This window comes from Monodon monoceros, unplaced genomic scaffold (assembly GCF_005190385.1).
Source record: "Monodon monoceros isolate NGI ecotype Baffin Bay Population unplaced genomic scaffold, NGI_Narwhal_1 Super_Scaffold_11, whole genome shotgun sequence".
Classification (NCBI taxonomy): Eukaryota; Metazoa; Chordata; class Mammalia; order Artiodactyla; family Monodontidae; genus Monodon; species Monodon monoceros.
In genome coordinates this window covers 65,683,427-65,705,653 of record NW_021703767.1, presented here as the reverse complement: position 1 = coordinate 65,705,653, position 22,227 = coordinate 65,683,427, and the positions used below count along the sequence as shown (strand labels likewise).

At 40.7% G+C, this 22,227-nt stretch overlaps 1 protein-coding gene and 1 non-coding gene across 2 annotated transcripts in view; both read right to left on the bottom strand.

Moving 5' to 3' along the window:
- The window catches only part of MAATS1 (MYCBP associated and testis expressed 1), a 142,953-nt gene that overhangs the window by 8,957 nt on the left and 111,769 nt on the right, over positions 1 to 22,227 (bottom strand). Inside the window, exon 17 of the mRNA XM_029215154.1 lies at positions 12,237 to 12,389. Within this exon, the coding sequence (XP_029070987.1) occupies positions 12,238 to 12,389 (152 nt within the window). The 3' untranslated portion in view covers position 12,237. The remainder of the gene's footprint in view (positions 1 to 12,236; positions 12,390 to 22,227) is intronic.
- Positions 11,985 to 12,115, bottom strand: LOC114891357. The gene has a single exon (XR_003792469.1). It is a non-coding gene; the product is annotated as a small nucleolar RNA SNORA31 (small nucleolar RNA).

The window sequence follows — 22,227 nt, the reverse complement described above, 5'->3', positions numbered from 1 at the left end:
TCTGGGGAGGACTCTCTTCCAGGCTTGTAGATGGCTGCTTTCTTGCTATGTCCTCACATGGTAGGGAGAGAGAAAGAGAGCAAGCTCTCTGATGTCTCCTCTTATAAGAGCACTATTCCCATCATGAGGGACCCACCCTCATGATATCATCTAATCCTAATTGTATCCCACAGTCCTCATTTCCAAATGCCATCATATTGGAGGTTAGGGCTTCAACATACGAATTTTGGGGGGGGACACAGTTCAGAGCATTGCATTCCATCCTAGCCTCCCCAAATTCATGTCCTTCTCACATGCAGAATACATTCATTCCATCCCAACAGCCCCAAAGTCTTAAGTCATTCAAGCATCAACTCTAAGGTCTGAAGTCCAAATTCTCATCTAAATCAGACGTGGGTGAGACTCAAGGTATGATTCGTCCGGAGGCAATATTCCTCTCCAGCGGTGAACCAGACACATTATGTACTTCCAAAATACAATGGTGGGACAGGCATAGGACAGATATTCCCATTCCAGAAGGGAGAAATCAGAAGGAAGAAAAGAGTAATGGGTCCCAAGCAAGTCCAAAGCCTAGCTAGACAAATTCTATTGGATCTTAAAGCTCAAGATTAATTCCCTTTGGCTCAGTGTCCTGCCTTCCAGGTCCACTGGGATGGCAGCATTACTCCAATGGCTCTGGGGATGGCCCCACCCCTCCAGCTTTGTTGTCCCCCATCCCCACAGCCTCAGTGGGGATCCTGTCGCTGCACCTCTGCCAGGGTAGGGTGCCATAGGTGGTCACATCCTTAAGGTTCTGGACAGAGGCCATCTGACCTGTTGAAACCGAGGAAGTGGTTGATAAGCCTTCAGGATTATTTTTCCCTCTTCTTAAAGAACTGTGCACATTTGAAGCATAATGGCTCTATCATGTCATCCTGTCAAATCCAAGAAGTCTGATGCCTTCCTTCATCTTGTGTCCATTCCTTCATTTCAAACTGGCAGAGTTCCTACTCTTAAAATTCCATAGACTCTTTATCAAATAGCTGTTCAGCCACACCCTTAAGTGTTCTTTTTTAGAATGAATTTTCTCATTTTTTGAAATATGGATAGGCTGAGAATTTTCCAAATGTACAAGTTCTTGTTTGTTTTGCTTAACAATTCCTTCTTCAGTTCATCTCTCTCCTTTCAATCCTATAAAAGCAGTCATGAGGAACCAGGCTGCTCCTTCAACACTTTGCTTAGAAGTCTTCTCAGCTAAATATCCAATTTCATTGCTCAGAAGTTCTGCATTCCACAGAACACTAGAACAAAGTTCAGCCAAGTTCTTTGCCACTTTATAATATGGATTGCCGTTCCTCCAGTTTCCAATAACACATTCCACATTTCCATCTGAGACCTTGTTAGAATTGCCCTTAACACCCATATTCCAAGCATGCATCTCAAAACTCTTCCCACCTCTACACATTATCTAGTTCCAAAGTTGCTTCCACATATTTAGGTATTTGTTACAGCAGCGCTTCACTCTTGGTACCAAAATCTTAGATTGGGCTGCCATAACAAAATACCATAGACCTGGTGGCTTAAACAACAGAAATGTATTTTCTCACAATTCTGGAGACTAGAAGTACATAGCAGTAAGCGTAGTTATTCTAAAACCTGTGTCTAAATAATTCCAATAGCTTAGATCCCTTTAGGTCTGTTTCTATTATCTGTACTTTCTGCTGCTTGTTCAAATTGTCATGTCTCTTCATATACCGGATATCCTTGTAGTGTTCTGGAACTTGTTCATGAAAAATTGTGAAAATAAATTGAGGCCTAGGATGATGCCAACTTTCTTCCAAGGGAATTTAAGTGTTGTCCCTGACAATTTCCTTGAGGCAACAGGAATCAAGGATCTTTTTAAATTTGTTTTATGGGACTGAGGGTTTTTTGGATCATTCAGATGATTAGAAGCTAAACTGTAGTGTATTTGAGGGGTGATTTACTTCCAGTGAACACTTTCTACCAGGGCATAACCTTATGGAGTCGCAGCCCAAATGGAGGAGGTTTACTAGGGACTCAACCTTGACTCCGCAGTTTTTGTCCCTCTAGTTTTGCAAAGCTTGTGAAAGTATTGCTCAGCTTTTCAGCCACATTTACTAGAATTTGCATATTCCCTAAGGAAAAAAGTGGCTCCAAATGCCAGACTCAGCTCAGTGGATTTTTCTACTCGTTAATTTTCCCCCAGAAATGCCTTACTATTTTATTACCTCTGTTGTCTTTAAGCTGATTTAAAAATTTTGTTTTTGATCAGTAGTCCATGCCTACTGACCCTCTCACTAAATATTATTAAATAACCTCACATCTGTCCTTCCCTCTGAGAGAAGGAAGAGGAAGTGATATATACTATGGGGGCAACTAAGCATCATGTTCCAACCATTTAATAAAATATTAAGAAGATACTGTATTAATTTATTGGTTAACCTTCCTTGCTGAGTGTCTGTAGCTAGCCTGGAAACTAGGGTTTTTTTGAAACTATATTTTATAACCACAACATGCTTTACATAGTGAAAGTAAAATACATTTCATTAAAACCTAAGTATAGGGCTTCCCTGGTGGCACGGTGGTTAATAATCTGCTTGCCAATGCAGGGGACACGGGTTCAAGCCCTGGTCCAGGAAGACCCCACATGCCGTGGAGCAACGAAGCCTGTGTGCCACAACTACTGAGCCTGCGCTCTGGAGCCCGTGAGCCACAACTACTGAGCCCACGTGCCACAACTACTGAAGCCCTATAGTGAGAAGCCTGTGCACTGTAATGAAGAGTAGCCTCCACTTGCCACAACTAGAGAAAGCCCACACACAGCAACAAAGACCCAATGCAGCCAAAAATAAATAAATTAAATAAATAAATTTTTAAAAACAAAAAACCTAAGTATAAAAGAAAGAATCATTTTAAAACTCTTATGGCTTGATTTCAAAGATCACCGTAGATGTCATAGAACAGGTGTTATATACTCAGAAGTAAATGCAGATGTATTCAATTCAAACTATGTAAGTTATTACTCTTATTTAATTTGCATGTAAGAAAAATGACTACCCCAACATTAAAGATGATTTATTTTTAACTTTTAATTTATATTGGAGTATAGTTGATTAACAATGTTGTGTTAGTTTGAGGTGTACAGCAAAGTGATTGAGTTATACATATACATGTACCTATTCGTTTTCAAATTCTTTTCCCATTTACATTATTACAGAGTATTGAGCAGAGTTCCCTGTGCTATACAGTAGATCCTTGTTGGCTATCTATTTTAAATATAGGAGTATGTACATGTCAGTCCCAAACTCCCCCCCACCGTTCCCCACTGGTAACCATAAGTTCGTTCTCTAACTCTGTGAGTCTCTGTTTTGTAAATAAGTTCATTTGTATCATCTTTTTAAAAATTCCACATATAAGCGATGTCATATGATATTTGTCTATCTCTGTCTGACTGACTTCACTTAGTATGATAATCTCCAGGTCCATCCATGTTGCTGTAAATGGCATTATTTCATTCTTTTTTATGGCTGAGTAGTATTCCCTTGTATATATGAACCATATTTTCTTTATGCATTCATCTGTCAATGGACATTTACCTTGCTTCCATGTCTTGGCTATTGTAAACAGTGCTGCAATGAACACTGGGATGCATGTATCCTTTTGGAGCATGGTTTTCTGCAGATATATGCCCAGGAGTGGGATTGTGGGATCATATGGTAGTTCTATTTTTAGTTTTTTAAGGAACCTCCATACTGTTTTCTATGTGGCTGCACCAGTTTACATTCCCACCAACAGTGTAAGAGGGTCCCCTTTTCTCCACACCCTCTCCAGCATTTTTTTGGGCAGATTTTTTGATGATGGCCTTTGTGATTGGTGTGAGGTGATATATCATTGTAGTTTTGATTTGCATCTCTCTAATTATTAGCATTGTTGAACATCTTTTCATGTGCCTCTTGGCCATCTGTATGTTTTCTTTGGAGAAATGTCTCCTAAGGTCTTCCGCCCATTTTTTGATTGGATTGTTTGTTTTTTTGATATTGAGCTGCATGAGCTGTTTGTAAATTTTGGAAACTAATCCCTTGTCAGTCGTATCAATTGCAGATATTTTTCCCCCAGTCTGTGGGTTGTATTTTCATTTTGTTTATGGTTTCTTTTGCTGTGCAAAAGCCTTTGAGTTTAATTAGGTCCCATTTGTTTACTTTTGTTTTTATTTCCATTACTCTGGAGATGGGTTGAAAAGGTATTGCTGTGATTTATGTCAGAGTGTTCTGCCTATGTTTTCCTCTAAGAGTTTTATAGTATCTGGTCTTACATTTAGGTCTTTAATACATTTTGAGTTTATTTTTGTGTATGGTGTTAGGGAGTATTCTAATTTCATTCTTTTACATGCAGTCCAGTTTTCCCAGCACCACTTATTGAAGAGGCTGTCTTTTCTCCATTGTAAACTCTTGCCTCCTTTATTGTAGATTAATTGACCATAGGTGCATTTATTTCTGGGCTTTCTATCCTGTTCCGTTGATTTATATTTCTGTTTTTGTGCCAGTACCATACTATCTTGATGACTGTAGCTTTGTAGTATAGTCTGAAGTTTGGGAACCTGATTCCTCCAGCTTCGTTTTTCTTTCTTAGGATTGCTTTGGCTATTTGGGGTCTTTTCTGTTAACACGCAAATTTTAAAATGTTTTATTGTAGTTCTGTGAAAAATGCCATTGGTAATTTGATAGGGGTTGTATTGAATCTGTAGATTGCCTTGGGTAGTATAGTCATTTTGACAATATTGATTCTTCCAATCCAAGAACATGGTATAACTTTGCATCTATTTGTGTCATCTTTGATTTGTTTCATCAGCATCTTATAATTTTCGGAGTACAGGTCTTTTGCCTCCGTAGGTAGGTTTATTCCTAGGTATTTTCCTTTTTTTGATGTGATGATAAGTGGGATTGTTTCTTTAATTTCTCTTTCTGATCTTTTGTTATTAATGTATAGAAATGCAACAGATTTCTGCATATTTATTTTGTATCCTGCAACTTTACCAAATTAACTGATGAGCTCTGGTAGTTTTCTGGTAGCATCTTTTTTTTAATATGTAAATTTATTTATTTTTGGCTGTGTTGGGTCTTCATTGCTGTGAACAGGCTTTCTCTAGTTGCAGCGAGTGGGGGCTACTCTTCGTTGCGGTGTGTGGGTTTCTCATCACGGTGGCTTTTCTTGTTGTGGAGCATGGGCTCTAGGCACGCAGGCTTTAGTAGTTGTGGCACGCGGGCTTAGTAGTTGTGGCTCGCGGGCGCTAGAGTGCATGCTCAGTAGTTGTGGCACATGGGCTTAGTTGCTCCGTGGCATGTGGGATCTTCCTGGACCAAGGTTCAAACCCATGTCCCCTGCATTGGCAGGAAGTTTCTTAACCACTGCACCACCAGAGAAGTCCCTTCTGGTAGCATCTTAAAAAGAGCTTCTATGTATAGTATCATGTCATCTGCAAAGAGTGAGTTTTTCTTCTCCAATTTGGATTCCTGTTATTTCTTTTTCTTCTCTGAATGCCATGGCTAGGACTTTCAAAACTATGTTGAATAAAAGTGGTGAGAGTGGACATCCTTGTTCCTCATCTTAGATAAAATGCTTTCAGCTTTTCAATTTGTGAGTATGATGTTACCTGTAAATTTGTCTTACATGGCCTTTATTCTGTTGAGGTAGGTCCCTCTATGCTCACTTTCTGGGGAGTTTTTATCATAAATGGGTGTTGAAGTTTGTCAAAAGCTTTTTCTGCATCTATTGAGACGATCATATGGTTTTTATTCTTCAATTTCTTAATATGGTGTATCACATTGATTGATTTGCAAATATTAAAGAATCCTTGATCCCTGGATAAATACCACTTGATCATGGTGTATGATCCTTTTAATGTGTTGTTGGATTCTGTCTGCTAGTATTTTGTTGAGGATTTTTGCATCTATGTTCATCTGTGATATTGGCTTGTAAATTTATTTTCTTTCTTTCTTTTCTTGCTTTCTCTTTCTCTCTCTCTCTTTCTTTTCTTTCTTTTTTTGGTGTTATCTTTGTTTGGTTTTGGTATTAGGTTGATGTTGGCCTCATAGAATGAGTTTGGGAGTCTTCCTCCCTCTGCTACATTTTGGAAGAGTTTGAGAAGGATAGGTGTTAGCTCTTCTCTAAATGAGAAGGATAGGTGTTAGTTCTTTTCTAAATGGCTGATAGAATTCACCTGTGACCTGCCATCTAGTCCTAGACTTTTGTTTGTTGTAAGTTTTAAATCGCAGTTTCAATTTCAGTACTTGTGATTGGCCTGTTCATATTTTCTGTTTCTTCTTGGTTCAGTCTTGAAGATTGTATCTTTCTAAGAATTCGTCCGTTTCTACTAGGTTGTCCATTTATTGGCATATAGTTGCCTGTAGTAGTCGCTTATGTTCTTGTGTATTGCTGTGGTGTCCATTGTAACTTCTCCTTTTTCATTTCTAATTTTATTGATTTGAGCCTTCTCCCTCTTTTTCTTGATGAGTCTGGCTAAAGGCTTATCAATTTTGTTTATCTTTTCAAAGAACCAGCTTTTAGTTTCATTGATCTTTTCTGTTGTTTTCTTCATTTCTATTTCATTTATTTCTGCTCTGATCTTTACGATTTCGCTCTTTCTACTAACTTTGGGTTTTGTTTGTTCTTCTTTCTCTAGTTGCTTTAGGTGTATGTTAGGTTGTTTATTTGAGAGTTTTCTTGTTTTCTTGAGGTATGATTGTATTGCTGTAAAATTCCCTCTTAGAACTGCTTTTGCTGCATCCCATAGGTTTTTTTTTAATGTATGTGCATACATGTGTGTGTACAGAAGATTCTTTGAGTCAAAGAACCACTTACTACTCACAGAAAACCTTGTGAGAAGCCAGTTCTCACAGTGGTGATTTGGTGAGGGCTAGATGGCACATGCACATGTTTTGGGGTACAGTATGGATAAGAAACTCCACAGGGGGAAAGACAGACATTATATAGGGCTGCTGGATTCCTGTTCATATGAGAGAGAGACAGAGACAGAGACAGAGAGACAGAGAGAGAGAGAGAGACAGAGAGAGAGAGAAACTTTGCTGTGGAGTACAAGAGAGTATATTCCATTCCAGAGAGGGGGACTGATATTTTACTTTCCTGGGAGACATCCTCTATCTGTGCCATAAAAAAAGCTACCCTCTCTGGATTGAAGTGTTTCATAGGTTTTGGATTGTCATGCTTTTGTTTTCATTTGTCTCTAGGTATTTTTTATTTCCTCTTTGATTTCTTCAGTGATCCATTGGTTGTTTAATTGCATACTTTAGACTCCATGTGTTTGTGTTTTTTATAGCTTTTTTTCTTGTAGTTGATTTTTAATCCCATAGCGTTGTGGTCAGAAAAGATGCTTGATATGATTTCAGTTTTATTAAATTTACTGAGGCTCACTTTGTGGCCCAGCATGTGATCAATCCTGGAGAAGAATGTGCACTTGGGAAGAACGTGTATTCTGCTGCTTTTGAATGGCATGCTCTGTAAATATCAATTAAGCCCACCTGGTCTAATGTGTCATATAAGGCCTGTGGTTCCTTATTGATTTTCTTTCTGGATGATCTGTGCATTGATGAAAGTGGGGTGTTAAAGTCCACCACTATTATTATGTGGGGGATTTCTCCTTTAATGGCTGTTACTATTTGCCTTATATATTGAGGTGCTCCTGTGTTGGGTCCATACATATTTACAATTGTTGTATCTTCTTCTTGGATTAATCCCTTGATCATTATGTAGTGTCCTTTGTCTCTTGTAAATAGTCTTTATTGTAAAGTCTATTTTGTTTGATATGAATATTGCTACTCCAGCTTTCTTTTGATTTCCATTTACATGGAATCCCTTTTTCCATTCCCTCATTTTCAGTCTGTATGTGTCCCTAAATCTGAAATGGGTCTTTTGTAGACAGCATATATATGGGTCTTGTTTTTTGTATCCATTCAGCCAGTCTGTGTCTTTTGGTTGTGGCATATACTCCATTTATTTTTAAGGTAAATATTGATATGTATTACTGCCATTTTGTTTCTTGTTTTGGATTTGTTTTTGTAGGTCTATTTTATTCCCTTCCTCTTTTGTTCTCTTGTGATTTGATGACTGACTTTAGTGTTGTGTTTGGATTTCTTTTCTTTTCTGTGTTTATCTGTTGTAGATTTTTGGTTTGCCATTCCCATGAGGTTTTGATATAGCTGTCTATATATAAATAAAATTGTTTTGAGTTGCTGGTCTTTTAATTTCAAATGCATTTCCAATAGCCTGCATTTGTGCTCTCCTTTTCTTATGATTGCTGGTTTTGATATCCTATTTGTGTGTAGATGATTTCCCACCTTTACCATATGTTTGCCTTTACCTGTGAGTTTTTCCATTCATAATTTTCTTGTTTCTAATGGTGGCCTTTTCTTTTCTGCCTAGAAAATTTCATTCAGCATTTGTTGCAAAGCTGGTCTAGTGGTACTGAATTCTCTTATTAGCTTTTGCTTGTCTGTAGAGCTTTTGATTTCTCCATCGAATCTGAGAGCCTTGCTGGGTAGCTTGTTCTTGGTTATTGGTTCTTCCTTTTCATCACTTTAAATATATCATGTGACTCCCCTCTGGCCTGCAGAGTTTCTGCTGAGAAATCAGCTGATAACCTTGTGAGAATTGCCTTGTATGTTGTTTGTTGCTTTTAAGGTTTTTTCTTTGTCTTTAATTTTGGTCAATTTCATCACTGTGTGTCTTGGTGTATCCCTTCTTGGGTTTATTCTGCCTGGGACTCTGCACTTCCTGAACTTGGGTGACTGTTTCCTTTCCCATGTTAGGTAAGTTTTCAGCTATTATCTCTTCAAATATTTTCGCAGGTCCTTTCTCTCTCTTCTCCTTCTGGGACCCTTATAAAGCAAGTGTTGGTATGTTAAATGTTGTCCCAGGGGTCTCTTATACTGTCCTCATTTCTTCTCATTCTTTTTCCTTTATTCTGTTCCACAGCAGTGATTTCCACCATTCTGTCTTCCAGCTCATTTATCTGTTCTTCAGCCTCAGTTATTCTGTTATTGATTCCTTCTCATATATCTTTCATTTCAGTTATTGTATTGTTCATCTCTGTTATTTAAAGCTTCTAGCTCTTTATTAAACATTTCTTGTATCTTCTCAATCTGTGCCTCCATTCTTTTTCTGAGATCTTGGATCATCTTTACTATCATTACTCTGAATTGTTTTTCAGGTAGACTGCCTATCTCGCCTTCACTTAGTTGTTCTTCTGGAGTTTTATCTTGTTCCTTCATCTGGGACACATTCCTCTACTGTCTCATTTTGTCTTTCTGTAATCGCAGTTTCTGTTCCACAGGCTGCAGGGTTGTAGTTCTTCTTGCTTCTGCTGCCTGCCCCCTGGTGGATGAGGCTAAGAGGCTTGTGTAGGCTTCCTGGTGGGAGGAGCTGGCTCTTGTCCCTCTGATGGGCAGGGCCATGTCAAGGGGTATGTTTATCAGGCAGCTGGGTGCTCAGGAAGACTTTAAGCAGCCTGTCTGTTGATGGGTGGGGCTGTGTTCCCACCCTGTTGGTTGTTTGGCCTGAGGTGCCCCAGCAGTGGAGCCTACAGGCTGTTGGGTGGGGCCAGGTCTTGGTGAGAAAACGGTGGCCTCCAGGAGGGCTCACGCCAATGAGTACTCGCCAGAACTATTGCCACCAGTGTTCTTGTCCTTGCAGTGAGCCACAGGTGCATGCCTCCACAGGAGACCCTCCAATACTAGCAGGTAAGACTACCCAGTCTCTTATGAGGTTACTGCTTTTCCCCCTGGTTCATGGTGCACACGAGACACTGTGTGCATCCTCCAAGAGTGGAGTTTCCCCCAGTCCCGTGGAATTCCTGTGATCAAACCCTGATGGCCTTCAAAGCCAGATTCTCTGGGGGCTCCTCCTCCCATTGCCAGACCCCCAGGCTGGGGAGCCTGACATAGGGCTCAGAGCCTTCATTCCTGTGGGTGAACTTCTGTGGTAAAATTGTTTTCCAGGTTGTGGGTCACCCACCTGGCATGTATGGGATTTGATTTTATCATGCTCCTCCTACCATCTCGTTGTGGCTTTTTCTTTGTCTTTGGATGTAGCGTATCTTTTTTGGTAAGTTTCAGCGTTTTTTTGTCAGTTGTTGTTCAGCAGTTAGTTGTGACTTCAGTGTTTCCACAAGAAGAGGTGAGCTCATGTCCTTCTACTCTTGACATCTTGTCTCAGCTGTGTGTCTAGGCTCATTGTTATAATTTTTATTATTGGCTTAAGTTAGCCCTCATCATCTCCTGTCTTCCACCAGAAAGCTGGGTCTGTTTGTTTATATGTCCAGAGAATGCTGTGATGATATGCTGTCCAGATCAGTTTCAGGACCAAGGCACTCAATTCTTCATCTGCTTGGAGAATTGGCTAGCAATGCCTTGCACCTGAGCTCTTCCCAGTGCATGCTCTCAGCTTCCTTCCCTCACTCTCCAACATCAACCAGATAGGGAGAGACCCAAGGGACCTGACAGAGGAATTGGATTTCTAAGGCTGATTTTTAACAATAAGATAGATAGGCAAAAGGCTTTGATCCTTGAATTTATATTATATAGAATAGTATATAACATTATATGTAAATACATGGCTTATATCTTCAGTGATTTCAGAGGTTATTTCATTACTAATGAAAAACAAAGGATTTTCTGCTGTAATTTACAGCCATAGTTTGTTATTTAAGAATTATCAGTTTTCCCTCTACTCTCTTTCTTAACTGCCCCCTCATCTGAAACTTCCTTCCATGTGCCTCTCTGAGACTTAAGGTCCCAATAGATTTCCCTGCAGAAGGTCTCTTGGTCACATGTTCATGGGTAAACCTCAAGTGAAGCGAAATTATTTGTATAAGATTATATGGTTAGAGGTAGAGCTACCAACACCCAAACCTTCTCAATGCCAGGTGCAAATTTCCGCCTAAAGCCTTAGTGCCTTCCCTAGCCTGAGAGCACACCCTCAAGGCCGAAAGAGCAGACGATGTGCCTCTACCGTGGGGGGTTAAGGGACAAGGGAGAGGCAAAAGGTTCACTCCGTTTCCCCTTCTCATGAGAATTTTACTTTGAACTGACCCTCTAGCTCTGTTTTCCAGGAATGTGATAAGGTGGTACGTGTCAACTGTGTTACTAAGCAACACTACTTAAGGTAAAAACGACCCCTGATTGGAACTAGCATCTGACTTGGAGGAATTATAAATAAGTTATTAATACCTAACAGGAAACTGTAACTTGTAACTTTCAGGTTTCCTGAGTGTGCTGACTTTTGTAACTGGGCAAATCCATTGGGCGGCGGGGGTGGGGGTGGGGGCCTGGAAACTGTGCTGATGGAATTATTACAAGAGATACTGGTCCAGGAGCATGGTAACCAGGGAAGCTCCTGCACCCACCCAATGCACCTGGTCTCTTTTCCTTGCACCTGAGCTTTGTAACCTGGGGGCTAAAGGAAACAGCTATGTGGTCTTCTGTGTGGATTCAGTGAGAGCTCCCACAGGAAGAGAAACACCTGATGCTGCCCTGCTGGAAGCTGTGGGTCCTGTATTATATCTGTCTTTCTGAGTAGATTGATACTCAGATCATACCAAATATGGCCTATGTTAGTCTTGTGAGTATGAATGTTCAGTTGCACCTAAGACCAGGCCCCTGGTTGATACCGCAGAGGGCATCAGGGCTAGAATTGGGCAGGCTGTGCCTCATGCCGTGTTTATAGCTAGAACAGTGCGATGTGGAGTTAGACAACGTACCCCCTAAGAACAAGCTTTTTTTTTTTTAAATAACACTGACACATTTTGTAGCTTTATCTGTGATGGCATACAGTCATATGCTAAAAGAACCTATAAAAGTAATTTTGAGTCCTGTTTTCTGGTCACAAGAGTCCAGCTTCTGTCATATCAACTCTGTTCTCTAACACTTTCAATAGCAGATTCCATAACCCAGATGAAATGCACTAATTTTTTCCCCTGTATTCCCCCATTCAATCTGGGCTGCCACAATCAGACAGACAGAAAGCATGAGGACGCTTTTTCCTTGACTCTGTAGTGGAAACCTTAGCAAACAGTAACTGCTTCAGGCCTGTCAAATAGATGCATGAAATGCACCAGTTTAAGTGGGAATGCTTCATTTTCCACATTATGATTGTTAGAGTACAGCGCAGAGCTGAATGAGGCTGCTTGTCCTCCTCTCTACTTCCAGATGAAAAATCAAACTCACCTTAGCTGTTTTGCTCATTTTCAGTTTCTCCCTCAAGTAGCTCAGTGTCTGATGCTTGCTGTTGCTCAACACAGTGCTTCTGGAGCATGTCTTCCGTGTGCCTGTGGATGACCTGATGGGCCGCGAGGATGTGCTTCTGCTGTGCATTCCTCACTGTGCCAAAGGGACAGAAGACTTATTACTCTGGAAGTCGGAACATATCATTCCCAAAGATTCTCAAGAGAGTAGTGACAGAAATGATAACTTTGCAAACCACATATTCTCTTACTTAAGGCTGACTGGATTAAAGAAAAATGACCTGCTGTCTGTTTTGGAAGGATACATTCCAAAGGTAACTCAACCCAAATCTTATTATTGCTGCCCCTGTTCCACTCTCTGCTCAGTCCAGTCATGCTCTTCCCCACCAGGTTTGCCTCCATTCTGCTGCTTAGCAGCTTCCCTCACCTGGAATGCCTGCATTCTAAATCCTGCCCTTCTGCAAAGCCCAGCGCAAGTCCCAGCTCCTCCAGGAAGTCTCCTTTGACGGAGTCAGCCCACATTTACCGTGACCACACTTGAGTTTGTACAGACCTGTTCAGCACTGAAGTACTTCATGTGAGTTACATTTTGTTTACCTAGATTGTTAATGACATAAAGGTAAAGACCTTGTTTCATACTCCTCTTTGAGCCTTAGTCCCTAATATGAAGGGTACTTGTTGAATGATGAGTTTCTGAGCTCATGGATTTAAAAGCTGGTCCTAGTTCCACATTCTAAGAATATTTATTACCAAGACTTAGTACATTAAGCATCCTGTTCGCCTTGGCAAGAGGTAACTGTGATGATGATGACGACAGCAGTTAGCATTTGTCCTTACTTTGTGCCAGGCACTGTTTTAAGCAGTTGGCATATACTTATTCATTTAAGCCACCCACAACCCTAAAAGAGAGTAGTATTAATATCCCCATTTTCAGATGCGGCAACTGAGACACAGAGAGATTAGGTAATTTGCCTAAAGTCATACAGCTAGTAGAGCATAATAAGCAGTACTGTGGATTCTATGCTGTTGAGGTGTCAGCTAGTTTATATAGGGTAAATCACATAGCAACTTACAACACTTCAGAGCAGTATGGTTGAAAGAATGGGGACTTTGGAGCCACACAGACCATGGTACAACCTGCATACTGTATAATGTCTCTAAGCACCAATTTCCTTAACTGAAATATGAGAACACATCTATAGATGTTGTAAGAAATTTAAGTAAGGTATTTCTAAAAATGCTTCGTACATTGTCTGGAACTTAGTATGCATTTAAACCTTGGTAGTTACTATTATTTTCATCTGAATAAAGATCTTCAAGGTCATTCCCCTCCATGAACTTTTAGAAGAATGAGAGTTGGTGGATTAGGAAGACCCTGAGCTCACCTCCTCTCACACCAAAATTACTATTTACAGAGAAACTATTGATGAGAAAGATCAAAACCTACCAGAAAAGACCTCTACAACTAAAGATATAAAGAAAGAACCACAATAAGATGGGTAGGATGAGTGGAGTTGTGGTATAGTCAAGAGCCGTACCCCTGGTAGGCAACCTACAAACAGGAAAATAACTAGAATTGAAGAGGTTCTCCCCAAGGAGTGAGGGGTCTGAACCCCACATTGGGCTCCACAGCCCAGGGTTCCTGCACTGGAAAGATGAGTACCCACAATATTTGGCTTTGAAGGCTAGTGGGGCTTTCTTTCAGGAAACCCTGTGGGCTGTGGTATATAGAGATTCCACTCTTTTTTTTTTTTTTTTTTTTGCGGTACGCAGGCTTCTCACTGTTGTGGACTCTCCCGTTGCAGAGCACAGGCTTCGGACACTCAGGCTTGGCGGCCGTGGCTCATGGGCCCGGCCGCTCCGTGGCATGTGGGATCTTCCCGGACCAGGGCAGGAACCCGTGTCCCCTGCATCAGCAGGCAGACTCTCAACCACTGCGCCACCAGGGAAGCCCAAGACTCCACTCTTAAAAGGTACACACAAAATCTTACACATTGTGGCACCCAGGGCAGAAGCAGTAATTTGAAAGGACCCTGGGTCAGACCCACCCACTGATCTTGGCGAGTTTCCTGGGGTGGTAGGAGGCAACTGGACCTCACCCTGAGGACACAGACACTCATGGTAACCATTTTGGGGAGCTTTTTCTACCACATGGAAACTGGTGCTGGTGAGCACCATTTTGTGAAATGGTGCTCTAGCTCATCAGCCTCAGGACCCAGTACCACCCACACCCACCAGCCTGTAGGCACCAGTACTGGAATGCCTCAGGCCAAGCGACTAGCTGGGCAGGGACACAGCCCCACCCACCAGTGGGCAGGTTGCCTTAAAACACCCTGAGCCCACAGCCACTCATGGACATGGCCCTGTCCACCAGAGCACTAGAACTGGGACCCCCAGGGCCTGCAGCAAGAGACCTTGGGACCTGGCTCAACCTATCAGTAGGCTGGCACCAACCCCAGACCTGCTGGGCCCCAGCCCCACCCACCAGCAGGCCAATACCAGCTCTGAGACACTTTGGGCCCCCCAGCCAGCCTCAGCAGAATCTGGACCCACTCACCAGACATGGAATGGATAAACAACAAGGTCCTACTGTAAAGCATAGAGAACTATATTCAATATCCTGTGATAAACCATAATGGAAAAGAATATAAAAAGAGAATGTATATATATGTATAACTGAATCACTTTGCTGTACAGCAGAAATTAACACAACAACACTGTAAATCAACTATCCTTCAATAAAAAAATAAGGCAGAACAGCAACAAAAAAAGGAACTCTAGAGAACGCATGAACAGAGGGAGAGGTTAGAAGGTTTTAACAAAGAGTTAGAAAATATAAAGAACCAAACAGATGAAAATATAATAAATGAAAAATACACTAGAAGGAATCAACAGTAGATTAAGTAATACAGAGGAATGGATCAGCAAGCTGTAAGACAGATTAGTGGAAATCATTCAAGCTGAATAGAAAAAAAGGATAGAAATGAGGACAGTTTTTTAAGAGACCTCTGGGAAAACATCAACACATACATTTACATTACAGGGGTCCCAGAAGGAGAAGACAGAGAAAGGGACGGAGAACATATTTGAAGCCAAAACAGCTGCAAACTTCCCTAACCTGTGAAATGAAACAAATATGCAAGTCTAGGAAGCACGGAGAGTCCCAAACATGATCAACCCAAAGAGGACCACACCAAAACACTCTGTAATTAAAATGGCAAAAATCAAACATAAAGGGATATTATTAAAAGTAGCAAGGGAAAAGCAACAAGTTGTGTACTAGGGAGCTCCCATAAGGCTATCAGATGACTTTTCAGCAGAAACTCTGCAGGCCAGAAAAGAGTGGCAAGATATAGCTGAAGTGATGAAAGGGAAAACCCACCAAGAATACTCTACTTGGCAAGTCTTTCATTCAGATTTGATGAAGAGATCAAAAGTTTTACAGACAGGCAAAAGCTAAAAGAGTTCAGTACCACCAAATCAGCTTTATAAGAAATGTTAAAGGGACTTCTCTAAGTGAAAAAGAAAAGGCCACAACTAGAAACATGAAAATTATGAAAAGAAAAAGCTCATTGGTAAAGGTAAGTATAAGGTAGTAAAGTTAAGGTAGTAAATCAACCACATACAAAGCTAGTAGGAAGGTTAAAAGACAAAAGTAGTAAAATCACCTATATCCACAATAAGCCATTAAGGGATACATAAAACTAGATATAAAATACAATGACAAAAACAGTAATTGCAAAAAGGGAGGGGAGTAAAAATGCAGAGTTGTTAAAATGTGTTTGAAATTAAGAGATAAGCATTTAAAATAATCATATATAGATAGAGATAGACCTGTCTACGTCTATGTATAAACCTAATGGTAACCATAAACCAAAAATCTATGATAGATAGATACACACAAAAAAGGAGACAGGAAGCCAAACAACACTGAAAACAGTCATCAAATCACAAGGGAAGAGAAGGAAAGAAGAAAAGAACAAAAAAGAGTTACAGAAAACAACCCCAAAGCAATTAAAAAATGGAAATACCTACCTGTCCATAATTACTTTAAATGTAAATGGAATAAATTCTCTAATCAAAAGACATAGTGACTGAATGTATACAAAAATAAAAGCCATATATATACTGCCTACAAGAGACTCAGTTGAGATCTAAAGACACAGACTGAGAGTGAGAGGATGGAAAAAGGTATTACATGCAAAAAGAAATCAACAAGAAGGAGGGGTGCAATACTTAGATAAAACAGACATTAAAACAAAGACTGTTAGAGCCAAAGAAGGAGACATTACATAATAATCAAGGGATTAATCCAAGAAGAAAATGTAATAGTTGTAAATATATATGCACCCAACATAGGAACATATATTAACAGACATAAAGGGAGAAAATCAACAGTAGCACATAATACTAGGAACTTTGTGTGTGTGTGTGTGTGTGTGTTAAAGAATTTACTAATTTATTTAACAACAAGACCTATAATATGGGTCCCTCTGTCACGGGCAATGAAAACAGGCAATCCCTACTGAGGAATGAAATTATTCAGAAATTTGTCTGCAACGAAATACAAACAGATTTTCTGTAAGAATAGTTTTCATCTAGAAATTTACATGTTTATAGAAAATCCACAGACATTTTAATCTTTGCTCTCTCTTTTGACTCCATCCAGGTTTCCAATACAGTCCCCTACATGTGAACCTTCAAGTTGCAAACTTTCAAAGATGCGAAAATGCCCCTGTGTGCCAATTGTTGTACACCTCTACTGTACTTTTTTTTTTTTTTTGTGGTATGCGGGCCTCTCACTGTTGTGGCCTCTCCCGTTGCGGAGCACAGGGTCCGGATGCACAGGCTCAGCAGCCATGGCTCACGGGCCCAGCGACTCCACAGCACATGGGATCCTCCTGGACCGGGGCACGAACCCACGTCCCCTGCATCAGCAGGCAGACTCTCAGCCACTGCGCTACCAGGGAAGCCCTTCTACTGTACTTTTTGAAGTACTGTACTGTAAGATTAAAAATGTTTTCTATACTTTTTGTGTTTTTTATGTATAATTTGTGTGAAAAGCATTATAAACCTATTACAATACAGTACTATATAGCTGATTGTGTTAGTTGGGTAACTAGGCTAACTTTGTTGGACTTAAGGAACAAATTGGACTTATGAATGTGCTCTCGGAAGGGAACTCGTTTGTATGTAGGAGACTTACTGTACTAGGGACTTTAATACCCCACTTACGTCAATGGACAGATCATCCACACAGAAAATTAATAAGGAAACAATGGCCTAAAGGACACACTAGACCAGATGGACTTAATAGATGTTTATATAGAACACGCATTCCAAAAGCAACAGAATACACATTCTTTGCAAGTGCACATGGAACATTGTCCAGGATAAATTACATGCTAGGCCACAAAACAAGTCTCAGTAAATTTAAGAAAACTGAAACCTTATCAAGCATCTTTTCTGATCACAGCTCTATGAGACTAGAAACCAAGTACAAGAAAAAGCAGCAAAAAAACATGTGGAGGCCAAACAATATGGCACTAAACAACCAATGGATCACTGAAGGGATCATTGAAGAAATCAAAGAAGAAATTTTAAAAAAATACATGGAGACAAATGAAATAAAAAATGCAGTGATCTGAAATCTCTGGGATGCAGCAAAAGCAGCTCTAAGAGGACAGTTTATAGTGTGGTACAAGACTACTTCAGGAAAGAAAAGTCTCAAATAAAGAATCTAACCTTAAACCTAAAGCAACTAGAAAAAGAAGAACAAACAAAAGTTAGTAGAAGGAAAGAAATTATAAACATCCATGCAGTAATAAATAAAATAGAGCCTATTTCTAAAAAAGTAGAAAAGATTAATGAAACTAAGAGCTGTTTCTTTGAAAAGATAAAATTGATAGATCCTTTATTCAGCTCATCAAGAAAAAAAGAGAAAGGGCCCAAGTAAATAACATCAGAAATGAAAAAGGGAAGCAACTATGTGCCAATAAAATGGACAACCTGGAAGAAATGGACAGATTCTTGGAAAGGGATAACCTTCCGAGACTTTAACCAGGAAGAAATAGAAAATATAAACAGACCAATCACAAGTAATGAAATTGAAAATTAAGAAACAAAAGTCCAGGACCAGATGGCTTCACAGGTGAATTCTATCAAATATTTAGAGAAGAGATAACACCTATCCTTCTCAAACTCTTCCAAAAATTGCAGAGGGAGAAACACTCCCAAGATTATTCTACAAGGCCACCATCACCCTGATACCAAAACCAGACAAAGATGTCACACACACAAAAAAATTACAGACCACTGTCACTGATGAACAAAGATGAAAAATTCTCAACAAAATACTAGGAAACAGAATCCAACAACACATTAAAAGGATCATACACAATGATCAAGTGGTATTTATCACAGGGAAACAAGGATTCTTCAATATTATGAAAATCAATCAGTGTGATATACCATATTAACAAATTAAAGAATAAAAACCGTATGATCATCTTCATAGATGTAGAAAAAGCTTTTGACAAAATTCAACACCATTTATGATAAAAACTCTCCAGAAAATGGGCATAGAGGGAACCTATCTCAACATAATAAAGGCCATATATGACAGACCCACAGCAAACATTCTCAATGGTGAAAAACTGAAAGCATTTCCTCTAAAATCAGGAACAAGGATGTCCACTCTCACCACTATTATTCAACATAGTTTTGGAAGTCCTAGCCACCATGGCCATCAGAGAAAAAAAATAAAAGCAATACATATTGAAAAAGTAAAACTGTCACTGTTTGCAGATGACATGATAATATACCTAAAAAATCCTAAAGATGCCACCAGAAAATGGTTAGAGCTAATCAATGAATTTGGTAAAGTTACAGGATACAAAATTAATACACAGAAATCTCTTGCATTCCTATACACTAACAATGAATGATCAGAAAGAGAAATTAAGGAAACAATTGCATTTACCATTGCTACAAAAAAGAATAAAATACCTAGGAATAAACCTACCTAAGGAGGCAAAAGACCTGTACACAGACAACTATCAAACACTGATGAAAAAAAATCAAAAAGATAACACAAACAGATGGAGAGATATACCATGTTCTTGGATTGGAAGAATCAATACTGTGAAAATGACTGTACTATCGAAAGCAATCTACAGATTCAATGCAATCCTTATCAAATTACCAACGGCATTTTTCACAGAATTAGAACAAAAAATTTTACAATTTGTGTGGAAACACAGACCCTGAATAGTCAAAGCAATCCTGAGAACGAAAAACAAAGCTGGAGGAATCAGGCTCCCCAACTTCAGACTATACTACAAAGCTACAGTAATCAAGACAATATGGTACTGGCACAAAAACAGAAATATAGATCAATGGAACAGGATAGAAAGCCCAGAGATAAACCCAGGCACTCATGGTCAATTAATCAATGACACAGGAGGCAAGGATATACAATGGAGAAAAGACAGTCTGTTCAATAAGTGGTGTTGTGAAAACTGGACAACTACATGTAAAAGAATGAAATTAGAACATTCTCTAACACCATACACAAGAATAAACTCAAAATGGATTAAAGACCCAGAATGTAAGAGCGAATACTATAAAACTCCTACAGAAAAACAAGCAGAACACTCTTTGACATAAATCACAGCAATATCTTTTTGGATCCACATCCTAGATTAATGAAAATAAAAACAAACATTAAAAAATGGGACATAATTAAACTCAAAAGCTTTTGCTTTTTGAGCAAAGGAAACCATAAAAAAAAAAAAAAAAGACAACCCACAGACTGGGAGAAAGTATTTGCAAACGAAGCAAATGACAAGGGATTAATCTCCAAAATATACAAACAGCTCATGCAGCTCAATATTAAAAAAAACAACCCAATCAAAAAATGGGCAGAAGATCTAAATAGACATTTCTCCAAAGAAGACATATAGATGGCCAACAGGTAGATGAAAATATGCTCAACATCACTAATTATTAGAGAAATGCAAATCAAACAAACAATGAGAGCTCGGGGAAGACGGCAGAAGAGTAAGATGTGGAGATCACCTTCCTCCCCACAGATATATCAGAAATACATCTACACGTGGAACACCTCCTACAGAACACCTACTGAACGCTGGCAGAAGACCTCAGACCTCCCAAAAGGCAAGAAACTCCCCACGTACCTGGGTAGGGAAAAAGAAAAAAGAAAAAACAGAGACAAAAGAATAGGGACGGGACCTGCACCAGTGGGAGGGAGCTGTGAAGGCGGAAAGGTTTCCACACACTAGGAAGCCCCTCGGGGGCGGAGACTGCAGGTGGCGGAGGGGGGAAACTTTGGAGCCATGGAGGAGAGTGCAGCAACAGGGGTGTGGGGGGCAAAGCGGAGAGATTCCCGCACAGAGGATCGGTGCCAACCAGCATTCACCAGCCCGAGAGGCTTGTCTTCTTACCTGCTGGGGCAGACGGGGGCTGGGAGCTGAGGGTCCAGCTTCAGAGCTTAGATCCCAGCTTCGGAGCTTAGATCCCAGGGAGAGGACTGGGGTTGGCTGCGTGAACACAGCCTGAAGGGTTAGTGCACCACAGCTAGCCGGGAGGGAGGCCAGGGAAAAGTCTGGACCTAACGAAGAGGCAAGAGACTTTTTCTTCCCTCTTTGCTTCCTGGTGCGCGAGGAGAGGGATTAAGGGCGCTGCTTAAAGGAGCTCCAGAAACAGGCACGAGCCATGGCGATCAGCTTGGACCCGAGACGGGCATGAGACGCGAAGGCTGCTGCTGCCGCCACCAAGAAGCCTGTGTGCAAGCACAGGTCACTATCCACACCACCCCTCCCGGGAGCTTGTGCAGGCTGCCACTGCCAGGGTCCCGGGATCCAGGGACAACTTCCCCAGGGAGAATGCACGGCGCGCCTGACCCTGGTGCAACGTCGTGCTGGCCTCTGCCGCCGCAGGCTCGCCCCACCTCCGTACCCCTCCCCCCCCCGGGCCTGAGTGAGCCAGAGCCCCCGAATCAGCGGCTCCTTTAACCCCATCCTGTCTGAGCGAAGAACAGACGCCCTCCGGCGACCTACACGCAGAGGCGGGGCCAAATACAAATCTGAAACTCAGGAGCTGTGAGAACAAACAAGAGAAAGGAAAATCTTTCCCAGCAGCCTCAGGAGCAGTGGATTAAATCTCCACAATCAACTTGATGTACCCTGCATCTGTGGAATACCTGAATAGACAACGAATCATTGCAAACTGAGGAGGTGGACTTTGAGAGCAAGATTTATTATTTTTTTCCCTTTTCCTCTTTTTGTGAGTGTGTATGTGTACGCGTCTGTGTGAGACTTTGTCTCTAGCTTTGCTTTCACCATTTGTCCTAGGGTTCTGTCCATCCGTTTTTTTTGTTTTACTTTTAAAAAAAATTTTTTTTAATTTTTATTTTAATAACTTTATTTTACCTTACTTCATTTTATTTTAGTTTATCCTCTTTCTTTCCTTCTTTCTTTCTACGTTTTCTCCCTCTTACTCTGAGCCGTGTGGATTAAAGCCTCTTGATGCTGCAGCCAGGAGTCAGTGCTGTGCCTCTGAGGTGGGAGAGCCAACTTCAGGACACTGGTCAACAAGACACCTCCCAGCTCCATGTAATATCAAACGGCAAAAATCTTCCAGAGATCTCCATCTCAACACCAACACCCAGCTTCACTCAACGACCAGCAAGCTACAGTGCTGAACATCCTATGCCAAACAACTAGCAAGACAGGAACACAACCCCACCCATTAGCAGAGAGGCTGCCTAAAATCATAATAAGGCCACAGACACCCCAAAACACACCACCAGACATGGACCTGCCCACCAGAAAGACAAGATTCAGCCTCATCCACCAGAACACAGGCACTAGTCCCCTCCACCAGGAAGCCTACACAACGCACTGAACCAACCTTAGCCACTGGGGACAGACACCAAAAACAACGGGAACTAC